Here is an 18,607-nt window from a genome sequence, read left to right on the forward strand (position 1 = left end):
TTTTTTAACCAAAAGGAATATTTTGGTAGGGTCAGACCAACAATTTGTTTTAGTGTACAACTAAGCACCACTCTATTGTAGAGGTTTTAAACCACGGAATTCTAATGAACTAAGAGACATATGAAATATTGTGAGAACTTAAAAACCTTGGCTAAAATTTGTTCTATAGGTTGTCCATTCAGTAAGTAAGCGCTGTGTTAGAGTAGACTATTTTTCGTCAAGCAAGGTGGCAAAGCCTCTCTGCTTTTTCACTGCGATCATGTAGCTTAGGCCTAATGAACAATCTAATCTACCACTAGATAAGTCCAACACAATTAGTGATCACGAGTATATTTATTACGATGCGAGGATATATTTGAGGCTGCAGCGTAGTACGACACGTTAAAGTAATTGTTTATGTGTAAACAATGTCATTTTCGAAAAATATGGCCACCCGGCTTGTCTAGGCACAACGGTTCAGTGAGTGCGCCTAGTCAGTAAATCAGTCTTTTCGCATTGATTCAACATCGGCAGACATAAAAAAGAGCGCTTTACCGGCAGAGCATGTCACGAGTTCATCAACGACTACGCAGTACGCACTGCAGAGTAATGTGGTGCAAAATACAGGATACGATGCCATACGAAGGTGTCAACTTACTTTGCACAGGAAGTTGACATTCAAATTGATTCGCACCCAGTTCGATCACTTGGATGGCTAACGAATAAAACACATGAGCATGGAAGCGCTAATTTGTTCGACGAACAGATTTTCAAGTGTTATTTTAAACGGTTTAAGTTAAAAGTAAAACTATAACACTCTCAACCCATTTGGAAGTAGCACACTAGTGAATGTTGCGTTAAATTAGATAACGTATAATTTTGGTAAAGAAATAACTTTGTTGAACTATAAGCAGAAAAAACAAGCAACGACACGGCATTTGAGATAAAAAATAAATGAACTAAAAACTGTAAATGTTTGGAATTTTTTGTTTATTTCTGTGTATAATGTTAGTTTTTTCAACAAATTATAGTTCTATGAAAGCAAAGGATTAATATCAAAAACGTTTAGCGCTGGTGAATGCTTCAATGACGCGAATACAAGCGGCGTGGTTGAATCAAGCGACATATCAATGACAATGAATAATACCTGTTCTGCTAAACTGCACGATTGCCATATCTTGACCGCAGAAGCAGTCCAAATTGCACTGTAATGAGATGGGGCGATACAGTATGAAAACGTGATGATGTACGCTTCATTTTAAAAAATATGCTTCTCAATCTTGGAGCAATGATGCAGACTGGTGAATTAGAAGGGAAGCGGTAATTATGTGGTCGAAAGTAGCTACATCTGAAAGATTACACAAACACAGGCATGCTTGAGAAAAACACATTAAGTTGCCACGGTTTATGGCTAGCACGAAGATGTAACGCCGCTTAAAAATATTGTATATTAGAACGTACTTGGAAATCAATGAGTAATAAATCAACATAAAAATGTTGAAAACAAAAATATTGCCTAGGACCAGGGGGACTTCACTATCAGTGTTATCAAGAGGACACACTAACTATAACTACTATGGCAGTTTTCAAGGACAAAACATTTACAAATAATAATTAAACAAGAGTACTTTTGATGTATTGTATGAAGTATTGAGCACGAATGGAATGAAGACGAACAATCTGAGCTAGGTAAAATTTCGATAATTTTTTTAGGCAAGCTTGTAAAAGTATGAAGTTTTAACAACGTCATTCCGCTGCGCAGCACCAGACAGCCAAACCAGTCATTTTTACATTGATTCAACGTCTGCAGTTGAATCAATGTAAAAATGACGGATTTGGCTGTCTGGAGAGAGCTCCGACCTGACTATTGACTTCCAATCATTCAGCATAATTGCTTTTTTTGCCGACTTGCTTACAGGATAATATACTACCGAGTTCGCTAAGCAATATAAGGCCACTTACAATTAAACAAAGTAATGGCTGCGCTGATTGTATCAGCTAAAACTCTTTAGGCTTAGACAATATGGCAGCAATGCGATGAGGTTCCCAATGTAATGTTGGGTCATTAGTACAAACATTTAAATAAATTTGTTTTGTTCGATTTCTTATACCAACATTAACTAATGCGAATGCATATAAACTTTGCCTTTTTAGAAGCATTTTAACGTGTTTTTTTTTCGTTTTTAATTCATTTTCTGTCAGGTTAATTCCTCTTCAACTTGTTGCTGGTCTTTCCAGCTTTAGTGTTTCCATCTTCTGTTTCGATCTTTTTCTCTGCAACCGACATTCACATATCAGAGCATTAATCAACTTATCAAAAAACACCAATTAATAAATTAATTGGAGCATTATCCGACCTAACTTGATTGCCAGCAATCAGCAGCAATGAGCACATATTCGTGCCACGCATATTATTTTGCCAATTGCAGCAAACGTTGGCCACCACCTCAACCCGGTGTTTGCAATGATGCAAGTAGATTGCGTTAAACTTCCACCATCAAGTAGCATTTAAGTGATGTTGTTCTACAAAGTAACGTGCAACGAACAGCATTCATGTTGCAATTCAGAAACTAACATTTTCTGTATGTCCATTGTCTATACTCCTTTTTAGACTGATACCGATATCATAGAAAGCATAGCAATTTCGTAAATAGATATTTTTAAAGAAAAACATTTGTCAGATTCTTTTATGTGTACTTACTGCTTTGCAAAATTAATTTCGACAAACCATCTACTAAATTGATGTGACGATATGTTTAGATAAATAAACAAAATAGTCTGCAGCATGTGGTTGCTTCATCGAGGCTTTAATGTAGTTGACTACAGTAGTTGACTACACTATCCGGTGGCTTCAAGTTTCGACACAGTTTACCAACGCGAAAATATATTCAAAAACTGGCTAAAAGATAACACCCTTCACGTGCTAAAATTCCATACGACACTGCTAATGTACGTGTGGATTGTGGACGTTTAACACTAGAAATCCATCTTACGCGCTTTTTTGCCCACAGACTTCGACTTCAGATCAGTTTGTATCTTCTTCGCTTCTTTGGCTTTTCGCATTTCCTCCAGTTGCCGGCGCACGAACGGAAGCATCAACCACATTTGTAGGATACATAAACTTGCCAAGCAAGTTAATCTAAACCAACGATTTGAAATCGTTTCAACATTGTTAGAATTCAGCAAGTTTCATGAGCAAGTTGTAGGAAAGCTACATTTAGAAAGCACATCATTAGAATTCACATTCTATGATAAAGATAATGAAAAACTGGTTAGGTTTAAAACGAACAATGCGATGATGAATGATGTGCAAGCCCACGGCATAGCACCGACTAACTGCAGCAATCTCACCTTATAAAAAAGGAGTTGAAGTTTCCCGTCGAAAAATCCAAGTCTTGATTTTTCGCTTTGCCAAGCCCAAACCAAAACGTTAAAATTCCTATGGAGAGAATGAATACTCGGACGACCGGGAAGACAAATTTAAAAACGGCAAGCCTGAAACAACGAGACGGGAATTAACAAACTCATCCATATCTGCTTTCAGAGTGCTTAGTAAATGTAACATAGACATCTATTTGGTATCGGATTTTCGTGTGCAATTAATTTTCTAATTTCAATGCATACAACAAAGGTTGGTTGCTTTAAATCTTCATCCTCGGACTGACAAACCTCTGATAGGTTATTCCAAGCAGTTTCGCATACTTGTGATTATTTTCCAAATTCTCAAATAAGGTGAAAGTACACGAGGATTAATAAGTCATAAAATCCAGCTTGCAGCAACGCATGCGAGCCACATGCGGCATTATCTGCAACTGGAAAGTGATGAATGGTTGCACAATTTGATGTTTTACAAACGTAATGAAGCATTAGCAAACTCTGAACATGGCACTGCAAAAAAAACAAACAATATAAGACCTTTTTAGAAACAAAATGAAACGTTCATTTTCCTCATCTCGATGAGAGAGGAACAGAGCTTAATGACAATAGACAAAACGATGAAACACTCAAGAATAGAAGGATAAATTGCAAGATCTCATAAATTGTTTTCAAACTAAATTTAATGCTTAAAGCAATGTTTTGCCTTCATGAGAAACTCTTCAACGTTGACGTAATTAATGACGGGTTTCCAATCCAAAACTTTTTGCCACACACTTATCTGCTGTTGAAATTAAACTTTCAGACTTAAAAAAAATGGCAATAAAAATGTCCAATAAAAGCCCTTCAATTATTGAGTTCAAGAAATACGTGCCAGAAAAAAAATATCATGAGCTTGAGAAATTAGCATACAACTCTTTTTTGATTTATATTACGACATACAGTTCAGCCGTAAATCTTTGTATTTAATAATACAGTAATGGATTATGTAATATCTAAATACATGGAAGTTTAACTAACAACTACTTAGCAAACTTGGTTCGGATTGCGATAACAATTTACAGTCTACTCTACAGATTTCATGGTATGCAACCATGGCTGTATGCAACAGATCGTCTATATGGCACTGTGGCAAACACTTGTCGTGTCTGATTAATAACTGATTGATTTTAAATTTTACTACATATTCACAATTCAGAACATTTTACGACTTATAAACAGCACTAGGTTGCTGTATGCGGCTTATGCTTGAAAAACTTTGGCTACCCCTGTATAGCGCATAATTAAGCATACCCGATGTTAGCAAGGCTGTTCTTCTCCGAGTAGTAAAATATGCGACTCACGCGGAACACAGCCTCAGCGACACAATGGGAAGTCAGAATGACAATAGCGATTCTCCAAAAGCTAAAGAAATGCCAGAAAAAAAGTTAAAAGCATCATGTCTGCAAACCTTCAATCTATGCACAAAAAGCATCTGGTTTAGTTTTTTTAAGTTAAGATTAAAACAACTTTAAATCTTCGTGTAAGCGGAAAATGCAATCATGTTTATAAAACTTTTTTTTTTTGAATAAAAAATCTTAACTGTAGTGATGAAAGTCTTGCACCTTTTGTAAGCCAAACCACTTGATAAAACAAAAATTAAAAAAATTACTGTAAAACATATGCTCCAACGAGGAAGATAATATGGAAAGTATAGTATTGCACTTTAACTGGGATATCTTCTTTTCTCACTTTTTGGAAGTACAGCTCAGGATACAAATGTACTGCATAGGCCATCTGAAAGAAACGAAAAACTTACAGCAACTTTTCAAATTGCTCTTACATGCGAAGTCATGTGTAAGGCACGACACACTCGAAAAGCATGTATAATACTATTTTATTATCACAAGTTGTGCTAAAATCACAAGTTGTGCAAAAACTATAAATTTCGTTGCTTCATAATTTCATGTTGTACCTGACTCAAAAAAAACATCTTTGCTTCCCATTCAAGAATGTTGTGAGGATAATTTTCCCATAAAAGCGCCAGATTTTGAATAAATCCTCCCTGTTCGAACACACCATAGTTAGTTATCGTTTGCAAAAACAATCTATTAATACTTTCAAATCTCTTGCAACAATGGTACAATCTTTAAATCAAGCTGAAAATCATGGAGACAAATTTACATCAAATAAAAAAACAGCTAAAAGTTCAAGTTAACTTTCAATATAATGTTTGAAATGCACCTTAATAATAATGCGAGTACCCCATACAGCTGTGACCGTAGACCAAACAACCACTTGAAAACAATCAGAAAACTTGCTGGTCTTTCTTTTAGACAAATGAAGTTTTTTCGACAATTTCTGAAATTACAAAACAAAAAGATTTTAATTTCTGCAACCAACTTTTATTCAACTTTTAGCAGAAATATTCGTACAACACTTGGACAAAGGCAGTAGCAGATCTACAAAGCAGAGAAAGTTTTGGGGGAGCACCATAACTTTAACATACCAAAAACTTTAAGAGTTAACTAGTTGTAATATGTTTCATTCATGACCTTCCTAACATATACAATGCAATGGTTAGTTGAAAAAAGTAAACTGAAAGTCAAAGTGACAAGATATATTAAGTTTCAACAGACGTAACTTAACTATATACGAGTCGATCATGTGAAGGAGGCTTAGTTCACTTACATCAATAACATATTCTTGAAGAACTGCATGCATCACAGCAATTAGCAGCGATGCAAACAAGACAGTAAATGCATCAAAAATTCCTCTTTCAAACTCTGAAAACAAAACGCAAGGTTGGAATAGGCATACATGGTACTATAGTAGCAATCTTTGAAAAAAGGCAAAATCCTCCGCAAAATTTAACTTATAAAGTAAGATCCAAGTACAAGCTTGATGCTTTAAAAAAAAAAGATTCAGAGTGACTATTGGTACTGAAACAAGGTAAGATTTACTGAACGAAGCTGGGATTCTAAATTACATGGAGTCTGTATTCATTTGATCAACCATGCTCACTCATGCTTTTGCATGCTATTTTATGGTTTTCTTTCACATTATAAATAGCTACTGCCTGTTTTATTGTCATTATAAACAAATAACATTGCTTTAGCTAAATGTCCCAAATCCACTGTACCATAAAAGCATGTTAGAGCATGCATCATTATAGATACCAGTTGATCAGATCAATGCTTTGAAGCACATTTCTGACTATTGATAACCACTGGCACAGATGGCCTACACAAAAATATACCACAACCCATAACAAATTATATAAGCAGTATACCATAAGTTAACTTTACAATCTACTTAACTCTTTGTACTAACCAACAAAAGTATCATCTGACTCAATTTCATTTGGTTCTGTTTTATTTTCAATGGGATGTTGTAGAAATATGAACAATTTGCTTATTTTTGCAGTAGTCTGAAATAAGAAAAATTGTTGAAAAATCCAAATGATATTGGGTCCTTGAAATGAGCATAACACAAAAATATTAAATACAGTACTATTAGTTCACTCTGTATATACTTTCCCTGCCAAATATCATGAGGTAAAATTAAATTTTATGGATGCAACTTACCAGTTAATAGTAATTCATCAAGTCTAGATTATGACTTACATCAAATAACAGTCCAACAACAATTAGTATGGCAAGACAGGCAAATATGTCAGCATGATTTTGAATCAAAAACTCATGGCTCATGATTGGATGATTCTTTGTTTTCTTTCTAGCCATTCCCATAGTGGTAGATACAAGTAAAATGACAATTAGACAAACAGTGTATTAACTCCAAAGAAAAAAGATATATATATATATATACAATTATCTGCAACAATATTATTATTATTATTAATGCTGATCTAGATCACAATAAATTATCATGCTTTTTTTGTAATTCAAACAACAGTTTCCTAAAAATCACTAAAAAATGTTTCATATGTTAGTGAGACATGGACACTATCATCACAAATGGTTAAACGACTTGAGGCATTTGAAATGTGGATTTATATATAGAAGAATGCTTAAAATTTCATTAAGAAAATGAAATATCTTCTGACAGGTGTCAAAAAAAAAATTGTGCAGGTAGTTGTCAGGTTATCTCATGGATATTATTTGATGTAATTAATTCTTTTTATCGCTATATTATACTTTTTGTCATTTTAATCAATATTTTTCGTATTATTGATGTTTCCTGGTTATGCTTATGATGATACAATTCTATAGTCTATACCATACTCTTTCGTGCCATTTTCCTTTTATTTCGCCTTTGGTTTTTTCCATCAATTGTTTGACGTACTAGCAAGAGTAAAACGTTTTTCATTCCTTCGCACTTTCATCATTTAAGTTTTTGTGAGCCCTGTTTGCTTTCAGCTTAACTGAAGATGATCTACCAGTAGCTGCTAGATGATCGAAATCGATTTTGAGCTATTTATGATTGAACTGACTCGTACGAAAATAAATTCCTTTGCTTAAAATTTCATGGAAGAATAAAATCACCAACAAAGATGTACTATCTAGAATACAAACCAACATGGAAATTTTAAAAACAATTAAATCAAGAAAATTGAAATATTTTTGCCACATGATTCGTAATAATTCTATTCAAAGACATTTACCTGTACCATACTAAAAGGAAAAATTAATAGCAAACAAAACAGGGGCATACCATCAAGAATTTGGACTAATGATATTGAAGAGTTGAAGACTGGTCACTGGTCCGGACTTGATTACAAAACTGCAGTAGAAAAATCTCACAACAGAGAAACTTGATGCCTCATTGCCTCCAACTCTCGACGAGAGGAAGTGAGTTAGTTAGTGTAACAAGCAGCATATATCGAAAGTGTCAACATTTCTTAGCTTCAAGTCCTGTCAAGCGTTTCAACTTTCAACAAATGTATAATTGCCACATCATCGGCCCACACCGGTAGGCATGTTTTAAAAATATCTTGCTTGGCAGATTTTTAGTGAAGATGCTGATCAGAAGGGGAGCAAAGGCAGAACCCTGGGGATTCCATTTTTACAGAGTCATAACCTGCTTAGCTTACCACTTTGGGAAGTAAAACTTCTGTTGCAAACAACTTCCATGATCACACAAACCATGTGCTTGTCCAGAAGAAGAGCAGTTTGCAAGTGAGGTCTTTTACTGGTACCACTACCACACGGTGTTTAAAGTGGCTGTAAGGTCAAAATACCCAACATTGGCCTTCTTCTTGACTTCAAAGCAGTTTTCAATATCTTGGGATCTGCAGTAACAATCATATACGGTACTCTGCAGTAGATCTACCTTGTCAAAAAACAGCTTGCTCCCAAGGTGTGAGAGGAATTACAGTTTGGATTCCATTCAATTGTAGACGAGGCACAGGCACTCCAAGAGTTTAAAAAGAATACAGGAAAATATCAGTCGATAGCTCTTCAAGTATGCTTGTGGCTACTTGGGCTTATTTCCAGATTTAGTGTTGGCATAAGCAGGCAGGGGAATTTTTCTCAGCCAAGACTTTATAGCATAGTGGTGCCAACATGTTTGCAGGTGGATGTTGTCAAGACCAACAACCTTACAGATCTTGATTGAGAGGAGGGGTGTACTCACCTCAGTGGCGTAGCTAGGGAATGTGTCGCCCGGGGCGGATTCAAATTTTGCCACCCCTTCAAGAAAAAGCATGTGAAAATGAAATGCGTTTTTTTATTAGATTATAATCAAAATCAAAAACCGTAGTCTGAAAGTGCCGCCCCCAGACGTGCCTCCCGGGGCGGTCCACCCCCCCCCCCCTAGCTACGCCACTGACTCACCTGGTCCAAAGTTACTCTTACGCTGGACTTGCTGTATTGCTTTGTCCGCCCCATTATTAGCTTAGTGGTTAAGCGCCGACAGACTCAAGATCACAGGGCGCTGATTCGGCTCTTGAGTCTCGTGTGTGCGGCTGTACGCTTGTCTCTTGAGCAACGCAATTTTCAAGACTACTCTCCATTCAGCGGCACTTGGTGAATATAATTAATTTCCCAGACAACATTTCAACAATCGGAAACTCCCCCGATTTTCATTTCCATACTCTAGTCTCTTTTCTCTTACTCTCACTGGCATGGTTTTTTTGAACTGTATTGTCGCAAAATTTTTCTTAATCCTTTAAAGCAGGGGTGTGCAACATGCGGCCCGCGGGCCAAATGTGGCCCGCAAAGAAAAATTGTGCGGCCCGTAAAGATGTGCCAATTTTGAACTGTGTGCGGCCTGCGAAACGTGTTTATAATTTAGTTTTGTCTGGTACATGTGAACAATTCATTGTGGAGTGGATTATTGTAATTTCGCACCTTCTGTTAACCATTTTAGAAATTTCCAACCGGCCACCGCTAATCCATTGTATTTAATTATTTGGAACGTCAGCAAATCAGAGGCAGAGCCCTGCTCCCGTCTCTGGCTTTATCGCCTTTTTGTGTGATCTCTTAAGACCTTTTGTAGAGCCGCCTTGCGTCAAATTTAGCAGTTGCCTAATGTAGGCCTAGCCTACAAGCAGTTGGATTAGAACAACTTCAGCCTAGCGGCCCATTCCTTGCCAAATTTGTTGAACCAGTTAAAATAGCAAATTTGCTAAAATTAGAAGTAAAGAAGTAGAGGTACGGAACAGGGATATCTAGAGAAGGGGATATGAAGGCTTTTAGTACGTCTGACAATAGAAGGGCTACTGTTTATCGTAAATAATCTCTGTTTACCGTAAAATTATAATAGGTACCGATAGTAGTTTAATAAATCTTGTTATGGTAAGCTGCATTGCGCTATTAGCATCAGCCATTGATACTAATTGCATGCTCATGGTTACTTGTTAATTCAACTACCCGTATACTGGCTTTACATCTAGCCTACTGCAAAGGTTTTGTTAAGAAAAACGATTTACTGGTAACTTTTCAACTGTCTTTTTAAAGAAGTATTCTTTGAATATGCTCTATGTAACATTTACTAACTGTCTTCTGTAGCTGACTGTACCAGCTACACTATAAAACTTTCTGCAATTTTGAGAAGAAGTGCTTGTTTAACACGCTGCAAATACCGCCCTGGTAGTGTCATAAGAATAAGGCAATCGCTGTGAGCCTTCATATCCCCTTCTCTAGATATCCCTGGTACGGAAAGAAAAAAAAAAGGCAGTGGCTATTTGACCGGCTCCGGTCTTTGAATCTGAAACACTATTTGACCGGTCATGACGTCACTACATAAGCACTTTTTTCTTTTAAAGCAAAAGACGATAAGCGCGTTAAGTTTTAAATTCAACACGATTTCTTCAACTGAGTCCGTGGCGCATACGTAACGTCTCGGGCTGCCATTCTAGAGGGAATGAGTTCGATACTATCCGGAATCGATCTTTTTTTTTTTAACTAAATTTTGACCCAAAGTGCATTTTTGTGGTCAATTTTTAATTTGAGTAGCCTACAGCCCATTTTTTTAAATCTTTCCAAATGTGAGTAATAAATTTAAGTTTTTTTAATTTGTAAATAAAAGAATAACAGTTAACCTCTCAAGTACATGTAGCTCCACACAGAGTGAAATTTACATGCCTTTTGACTCCTTTTTATTTCTTTAAAAGTAATATCTAAAAAGACATTATTGACCCAAAAAGAATGTCTAAAAAGACATTATGAAAAGCAACTACGAACAAAGGCCAGTGTTTCGATCTCCCGACCTCTTCAGCGTAGCGTAGTAAAGTGAAAGTGGAAAGTTGTCTTGAAGGGTTGGTTGAGATGATGATTTGAAACTTGACTGATTGTTGTGCGACAATGAGACTGGATTTAATTTTTAACTTCGGACTTCAGCGAAACGTAATCTTACAGCCTATTAGAAGGTGTGATTTTTTCAGAGAATTTGTGCTAAGAAATGAAAGGAATTTGTTAAAAATAAAGACTAGAAAAAACTTTTTTAATTCGTTTTGAAATTTTTTTATTCATTTGTTGATTCATTTGTAACAGAAGTGGCTAAACTAATATTCTGTATACATAGACAGAGCACTACTGTTGCTTCTCAAAAGGGTTTCTTTATTGATTACCCAGCGTGCAAGAGGATGTCATCAGATAGCCGAGACAACGACGAGCTACACCAAGTTGTGTCAATTTAAAAAGAACGAATATTGCCATGCTAGCGTGTTTTATGCAAGAATCGAGTGCTGCCAGGCGCATTGGAAATGAATTAATAAAACTTGAAACAGTTGAATTATGCTAATAATATTAAAACTTGAAAGTAGACTAAACAGTAGAATTATGATAACTGCACTGCAGATATGGCTGATGACGAATACGAGACAGCAGTCGGTACATACGTTGGCCCCAGTCAAAACGACGTTGAAACGTAGATGAAACGTCGTGAATGACGAAAACAAATTAAGTTATGATTGAGGGTTAGAAACTGAAATTGAATACTGGGGCACAACTGTAAAATCAGCCATGAGAGAAAAATATTTACAAGCGTTTATAGAGAAAAAAATTAAGCATGTATGCAAACAGGTAAGCGTCCATGTCTGTCCATGTCCTGCCTCCGAAGAGATAGGAGTTGACATCCATGGAAGCAAACCAGAAAAGTAAAAAGTACATAGGCTAAGCGGTGCGCGCGCAGGGTTGTGCGAGACATGAATGTCCGAGAGTCATACTATTAGTTCGAGTTTTTTTTGATGAGGGAGGACAAGACGACAGCAGTTCATTTGGAAGTTCGGTGATGTATATGATGAGCACGACAGCAGCTGATAAGCAGTTCAGTTAGTAGTCCATTGATGGATGACAAGCACGACAGCAGCTGAGTAGTGAGTCCGTTGATATAGGACGAATATGACAGGAAAGAGGCCAGCTTGTATAGTTGCAAGCTGTGTGACATGCAGCCATTGCATGTCGAAAGTGGCGCAAAATAGCGGCACTGGTTGGGTTGACGTCGCGGTGTGCTTCTGACGCAGAGAAGGCTTGAAGGATGGACAATGCAGCAATTGCATGTCGAAGGTTGTGTCGCAAGTAGCGGCAGACATGGGGTTTACCATGTTAGAGTTGCGTCGGCGGCTGTGGATAGCCGTATTGAGGGTCATCTCCGTGGAGGCATCTCGTGGTTGAGGCATCTCATGTTGAGGTATGTGATGAGGGACTGTTCAACTCAGTGCAAGTCGTGAAGAACATGGGGTGCTGTGGTGCCATGTTGAAGTGGTCTCATCAGTGAGCTTGTCGTGTCATCATCGTTGTGCTGTATTGAAGTTCCTTGAAGTCTCGCATCAACCTCTCGCAGCAACCGTGTTGATAGGCAGGTCTGAAACGAAATTGATACAAAGTAGCGACCGCTAGAAAGTTACACATAAGCAGTTCAGACACATTAAAAAAAGCGATACATGCGGGGATACAAGTAGTTACAATATGGCAGTGCCATAGGCGGCAGACTCCGGCTGATGATGGGACACATAATGAAAAAAGAATAGCGATACATGCAGGGATACAAGTAGTTGCAATATGGCAGTGCCATGGGCGGCAGGCGCCGGCTGATGATGGGACACATAATGAAAAAAGAATAGCGATACATGCAGGCATACAAGTTATTAAATTGGCAAGGCATGGCAAGGCAATGCCGGCTGAATAGGTAGGAAACGAGACAAGAAACTATGAGAGTCGTAGTATAGTTACTGAGTAGGCTCAGCACTCATTAAAAAAAGCGACAAACACGAGCATAAAAAGTAGTTACAACGTCACATGACTGTAGTTAAGCGAGTGATTATAAAATGAATGAATGGATGCAGTTTTCACGTCTTGCTCAGGACGGTAAGCTACAGAATGGATGCAGTTTTGACGTCTTGCTCAGGACGGTAAATTGCTGTAGAATAAATTGGTTGAGTGGAGGTTAGTCTGTAAACCTGGAAGGTTGTACGATGATGCGTCCACTACGAGTCGCTTTGGGCTGAAGGTGAATGAATGAAGGTTCGCGCACGATGGATACTGATTGGGGGAAAGGTAATTGAGACAAGGTAGAACAGTTGTCTTTAATATTAGATACGGACGGTGGACGAGGTGTGTTTGTAGGTGAAAGGGTGACGTCAGGTGGTGCAAGCGGGTAGAATGGTTTAAGTCTATCTATGGAAACGTTGGAAATGCGCGAACCGAGGTCTAAAGTGAAAAATTTGTCAGAACGTGATTGAACACGAAAAGGCCCTTGATACGGACGCTGAAGTGGAGATCTAACTGCGTCGTCGCGAATGAAGACATGGGAGCACGAGAATAAGGCATCATCAATGTGAGTTTGGCGGTTGCGCGTTACGCGGGTAGGAGCATAACGCAACGCGGCCATAAACTTGATGAAGTCATTGACGAGTGGAGTGTGAGATGAAGGTGTGTCATCGGAAGGAGTAAAAAAATGGCCAGGCAGACGGAGTTGTGTGCCAAGGGTCAATTCTGCGGCAGAACAGTCGATTTGTTCCTTCAAAGCAGAGCGCAAACCTAATAAAACCCATGGAAGGTTGGAGACCCAGTCTGCAGAGGTAGTTTGTGCTTTTAAAGCCCATTTAATCACGCGGTTATATTCTTCAACAGCGCCCTGGCATTGAGGATGATAGCTAGTGGAATGTGAGAGCTTAGATCCAAGAAATTGGGCAATATCTTTCCATAGAGTGGAAGTGAATTGAGCGCCCCGGTCAGTGGTAATTCGGGCAGGCACGCCGAATCGGCTGACCCAGTGCATGAGAAAAGCGTCTGCGCATGATTTTGCAGTTATATCACGTAAAGGAATGGCCTCGACCCAACGAGTGAACCGATCCACAATGGTGAGAATGTAGGAGAAGCCCTGGGAAGATGGCAGTGGGCCAATGAGGTCCAGGTGAATGTGAGCAAAACGACCAGCTGGCGGTTGAAACTGCTGTAAGGGTGAGATATTGTGACGAAAGATTTTAGTTTGCTGACAGTGTAAGCAGGTGCGGCACCAGTCGCGAACATCTATTTTAAGCTTAGGCCAAAAAAAACGGTCAGATAGTAAACGCTGTGTTTGTTTGATGCCTGGATGAGCCAGAGAGTGGATAATGTCGAATACCTGTCTGCGCATGAGCGGAGGAACATAAGGGCGAAAACGGCCGGTAGATGTCTCGCCTAACAAGGAGAGGCCATTCGGGGCAGGTCGAGTGGTCAGATTCAGCGATGAATTGTCATGGAGAGGCGGAAGCGTAGAGTCTTGATTCTGCAGGATGGCCATACGATTATAATCCAGGGACGGAACGTCCTCAAAAATAGCGGCTATGGGAGGTCGGGAGAGACAATCAGCGGTTACGTTGTCTTCACCGGCGAGATGCTGAAGATTCTTAGTGAATTGCGCTATGTACGACATGTGGCGAATCTGTCGCGGCGAATGTGATGCGGTAGGACGGTGGAGAGCGCTAATTAGCGGCTTGTGGTCTGTGAGGACGGTGAAGGTACGACCTTCTAAAAAATAACGAAAATGTTGTATACCGAGGTAAACGGCTAAAAGTTCACGGTCGAACGTTGAGTAATTGCGTTGTGCAGTAGTTAGACATTTTGAGAAGAACGCTATGGGCCGGGATTGGCCGTGTACGGTTTGTTGCAGTGCGCAACCTATGTGAGTGGCGGATGCATCTACCGCAAGAAAGGTGGGAGCTTCGTGCGCTGGAAATGCGAGAAGACACTCCTTGGATAAGGACGATTTAGCTTGAACAAACGCTGCTTCGGCTTCAGGCGTCCACGTGAGACGTTTACGACTGGCTTTGTCATGTGTGAGCAAAGCATGTAGCGGTCGCAAAGTGTCAGCACAGTTGGGAATGAATTTGGAATAAAAAGCGATCATACCTACAAAACTGCGTAGTTGTTTCATCGTAATTGGTTGAGGAAACGATTGAATTGCGTCTACCTTTTCAGGATTGGGTTGAATACCTTGCGATGAGAGAAAGTGACCTAAAAAGGTGATTTGGGGTACTGCGAATGTGCATTTGTTCTTGTTAAGGGTTAGGCCAAAGTTGGCAAGTCGTGAAAAGACTTCTTGCAGGTGAAATAAATGCTCTTCCTGGGATTTTGAAAAAATGAGTATATCGTCAATGTAGCAAAAAATGAAGGGTAAGTCGCGTAAAACTTCATCCATGAGGCGCTGAAAGGTTTGACTAGAGTTCGATAGGCCCATGGGCATGAAACGGAATTGAATGGAGCCAAGCGGCGAGATGGCAGCAGTTTTGGGAATGTCTTCAGGTGCTACAGGAATTTGATGAAAGCTCTTGAGTAAGTCTAAACTAGAAAACACGTTGCAGCCATTAATGCGGTTAGCAAAATCGTGAAGGAAGGGAAGTGAGTAGCGGTCCGGTTGAGTTTGGAGGTTAAGTTTGCGATAATCAACCGTGATGCGATGGGACATTCCGTCCTTTTTTTTAACCATGTGTATGGGTGAAGCGTAAGGCGAATTAGAATACTCAATTACACCCAGATCAAAAAGAGTATTCAGTTCCTTGGACAATGTGTCGAGCATTTCTGGGGACATGCGCCGTTTGGGTGAGCGGACTGGTGGCCCTGAGGTGATAATGTGATGTTGTACGTGGTGAGAAATAGATTTAGTGAAGGACGATTGATCAAAAACGTCAGCGAATGAGTCGAGGAGAGAGTCAATGGAAGATGGCGCAGGAAGTGTACTAGAGATGTTATGAGAGGCAGGTTTATGTAGTGACGCCGTAGAACTGTGATTAGTATCGCGACTTGCATGAATGGGCTTTGCTGAAGGCAATTTACTGGGACACATATTAACATTGGTGGAAGAGCGAGCGTCGTTTGAACATGTAGGATGCTTATCAGGTGGTAGAATTAATTTACGCTTGGGGATGTCAAGTGAAATTTTGAAATGTTCAAGAAAATCCATTCCTAGAATGGGATGAAGAACATCCGCGATGAGGAAACGCCATGAAAATGATTTGTCGAACCCTAGAGAGAGATGCAGTTTAGTGTAGCCAAAGGTGGGGACTTTGGTATTGTTGATAGCATATAGATGGGACGTACTACGTTGAGAAGGTGCATGTTGCACGGGAAAAATGGAATAAGGACTACCTGTGTCGATAAGCCATTTAAGCTGAGTAACAGAATCGTACATGTAAAAAGGTTGAGGCGATGAAGGATATAACTGTGTGGATAGCCCCGCTGTAAGTCCTATTGACGAGGCAGCGGGGCGGCGCCGTTTTTTGGTGGACCGGAGAATGCGCAAGGAGGGGAGCAGTTGCGTGCCTGGTGTCCAAACCTGTGATGGTAATAACAGATAGGTGGGGGGGTGAAGCGTGTGCTGTTATCGGTGCGATGAGGGTTGAAGGGCGGCATGGCCTGAGGATAAGAACGTGGGCGCGAGGGTGATTGTGGACCATGACTGCGCGTTGGAAGAGGTGCAGATTGCTGATCGGGCAGCGACATGAAGGTTTCGAGAGAATGCGTAAGTGAAGAGATTTTTTGTTCTAAGAGCTGATTGATTAGAGACTGAGAAGAATGATCGTGGGATGTGAGAGGGTCATGTTGTGAAGTGGAGGCGTCTAAAATGTTGTTGGCCTGAAGGGCCAAGGTGTCAAGATCTAGATGCGTGGAGGCAGCTAAAATGGGTCGTATTTGTGACGGCATGCGCTCCAGAAATAAATTTTTTAGAATGGCATTAGCCGTGGGATTGTGAGCATTGTCATGGCCCAGCAGCTTACGCATCTCATTTAGGAGGACAGTAGGTCTTTTATCCCCTAGAGTGCATTTGTGGAAAAGGGTGGATAGACGTGCGGAAAAGCTCTGCTGATTGGCTGAGATGAGAGCCTGTTTGAGTGTAGAATAAGGCTGATGGGTGTGTTGACCGGTGAGGATGGCGTGGTCAACATCACGCAATTGAGCATAGGATAAAGTATTTAGAACAAGATCGAACTGGATCTGTTCATTGTTGAGGTTGTGCGACCTAAATAGAGATTCGCACATGCTGAACCAGAGGGGCACATTCTCCGTCCAGAATTCAGGAAGTTTAATATTGACAGGGGAATAGTAGGTAGGCGTAGAAGTGGAGCCTATTGTAGTGATATCGTGTGGCGCAGTTGCGGAGGAGCGCATGGGTGTGGTGAAGGTTGCGTCTGCGTGGGACGTCATAATGGGGGTGGTGGATGCTGTACTATCTAAAGTGTAAAAGGAATTGTTGGAATGCATTGGTATTTGAGAGTTTGAAAAAAGATTGGTGGAATGTGTGGCCGCAGCGCAAGCGGGAGTGGAATGTTGAGTTACCGGTATGTCAGTGAGAACTGAAACGAATCGAGGCATAGTGGGGAGATTGGTAAAAAGTATGGCTGGCAACTGCCTGTAGGCTACAGTGGGTAATGGTTGATTACAAAAAGTGTTAAAAAAAATTGTTTATGCAGTGGTTTCTATAGCAACAGTAAAGATAAGGTACCGTAGAAAAAAAAATGGAAGTTATAAACGATGCATAAAGACTACCGTAGATAATTACATAAGGTTAAAAATTTTAGCATGCAGTGGTTTGTATGGCAACCACAAGGTTAAGGTACCGTAGAAATAGAAGTTAGAAACTAGGCATGTAGACTACAGGAGATAATTTCAGAAAATTAAAAAAATTTTATGCGGTGGTTTGTATGGCAACCACAAGGATAAGGTATCTAGGAATAGAAGTTAGAAACTATGCATGTAGACTACAGTTAGAGATAATTTCAGAAAGTTAAAAAAATTTTATGCGGTGGTTTGTATGGCAACCACAAGGTTAAGGTACCGTAGAAATAGAAGTTAGAAACTATGCATGTAGCCTACAGTTAGAGATAATTTCAGAAATTTAAAAAAATTTTATGCGGTGGTTTGTATGGCAACCACAAGGATAAGGTATCTAGGAATAGAAGTTAGAAACTATGCATGTAGACTACAGTTAGAGATAATTTCAGAAAGTTAAAAAAAATTTTATGCGGTGGTTTGTATGGCAACCACAAGGTTAAGGTACCGTAGAAATAGAAGTTAGAAACTATGCATGTAGCCAGAGGTGGGCACCCGCTACTTTTAAAGTAGCGCGCTACCCGCTACCGCTACTTGGGCCAAAGTAGCGCGCGCTACCGCTACCCGCTACCAATTTACAAAAGTAGCGCGCTACCTCTACTGATACTCGGGCCAAAGTAGCGCGCGCTACCGCTACTTCTTCCGCTACTTTTGTCTAAAATGACAATGGAAAAACTCAAGTCCCTAGTGACACAAAAATGACCTTGAAAACGAATGTTATCATTCGTTTACGCTGTCATTTTAACGTCGTTATAGAAAACACATTCTAAGGGAAATTTATT

General features: G+C 39.6%; 1 protein-coding gene across 2 annotated transcripts; it reads right to left on the reverse strand.

The window, feature by feature from the left end:
* Window positions 1-324: 324 nt before the first annotated feature.
* On the reverse strand, window positions 325-7,095 carry LOC145779830 (translocating chain-associated membrane protein 1-like). 2 transcript variants are annotated; one of them, XM_082591480.1, is made up of 10 exons: window positions 6,960-7,095; window positions 6,667-6,763; window positions 6,025-6,119; window positions 5,578-5,694; window positions 5,309-5,398; window positions 5,006-5,130; window positions 4,648-4,758; window positions 3,331-3,474; window positions 2,973-3,118; window positions 325-2,253 (listed from the first exon to the last, which is right to left on the reverse strand). In XM_082591480.1, the coding sequence occupies exons 1-10, from the start codon at window positions 7,080-7,082 to the stop codon at window positions 2,183-2,185; spliced, it is 1,119 nt and encodes a 372-aa protein (XP_082447606.1). In that variant the 5' UTR covers window positions 7,083-7,095; the 3' UTR covers window positions 325-2,182. The 2 variants fall into 2 exon arrangements, with proteins under 2 accessions (XP_082447606.1, XP_082447607.1); XM_082591481.1 differs by lacking the exon at window positions 6,960-7,095 and having other exon boundaries at window positions 6,654-6,710.
* Window positions 7,096-18,607: the final 11,512 nt, after the last annotated feature.

Source organism: Aplidium turbinatum, chromosome 11 (genome assembly GCF_918807975.1).
Source record: "Aplidium turbinatum chromosome 11, kaAplTurb1.1, whole genome shotgun sequence".
Taxonomy (NCBI): Eukaryota; Metazoa; Chordata; class Ascidiacea; order Aplousobranchia; family Polyclinidae; genus Aplidium; species Aplidium turbinatum.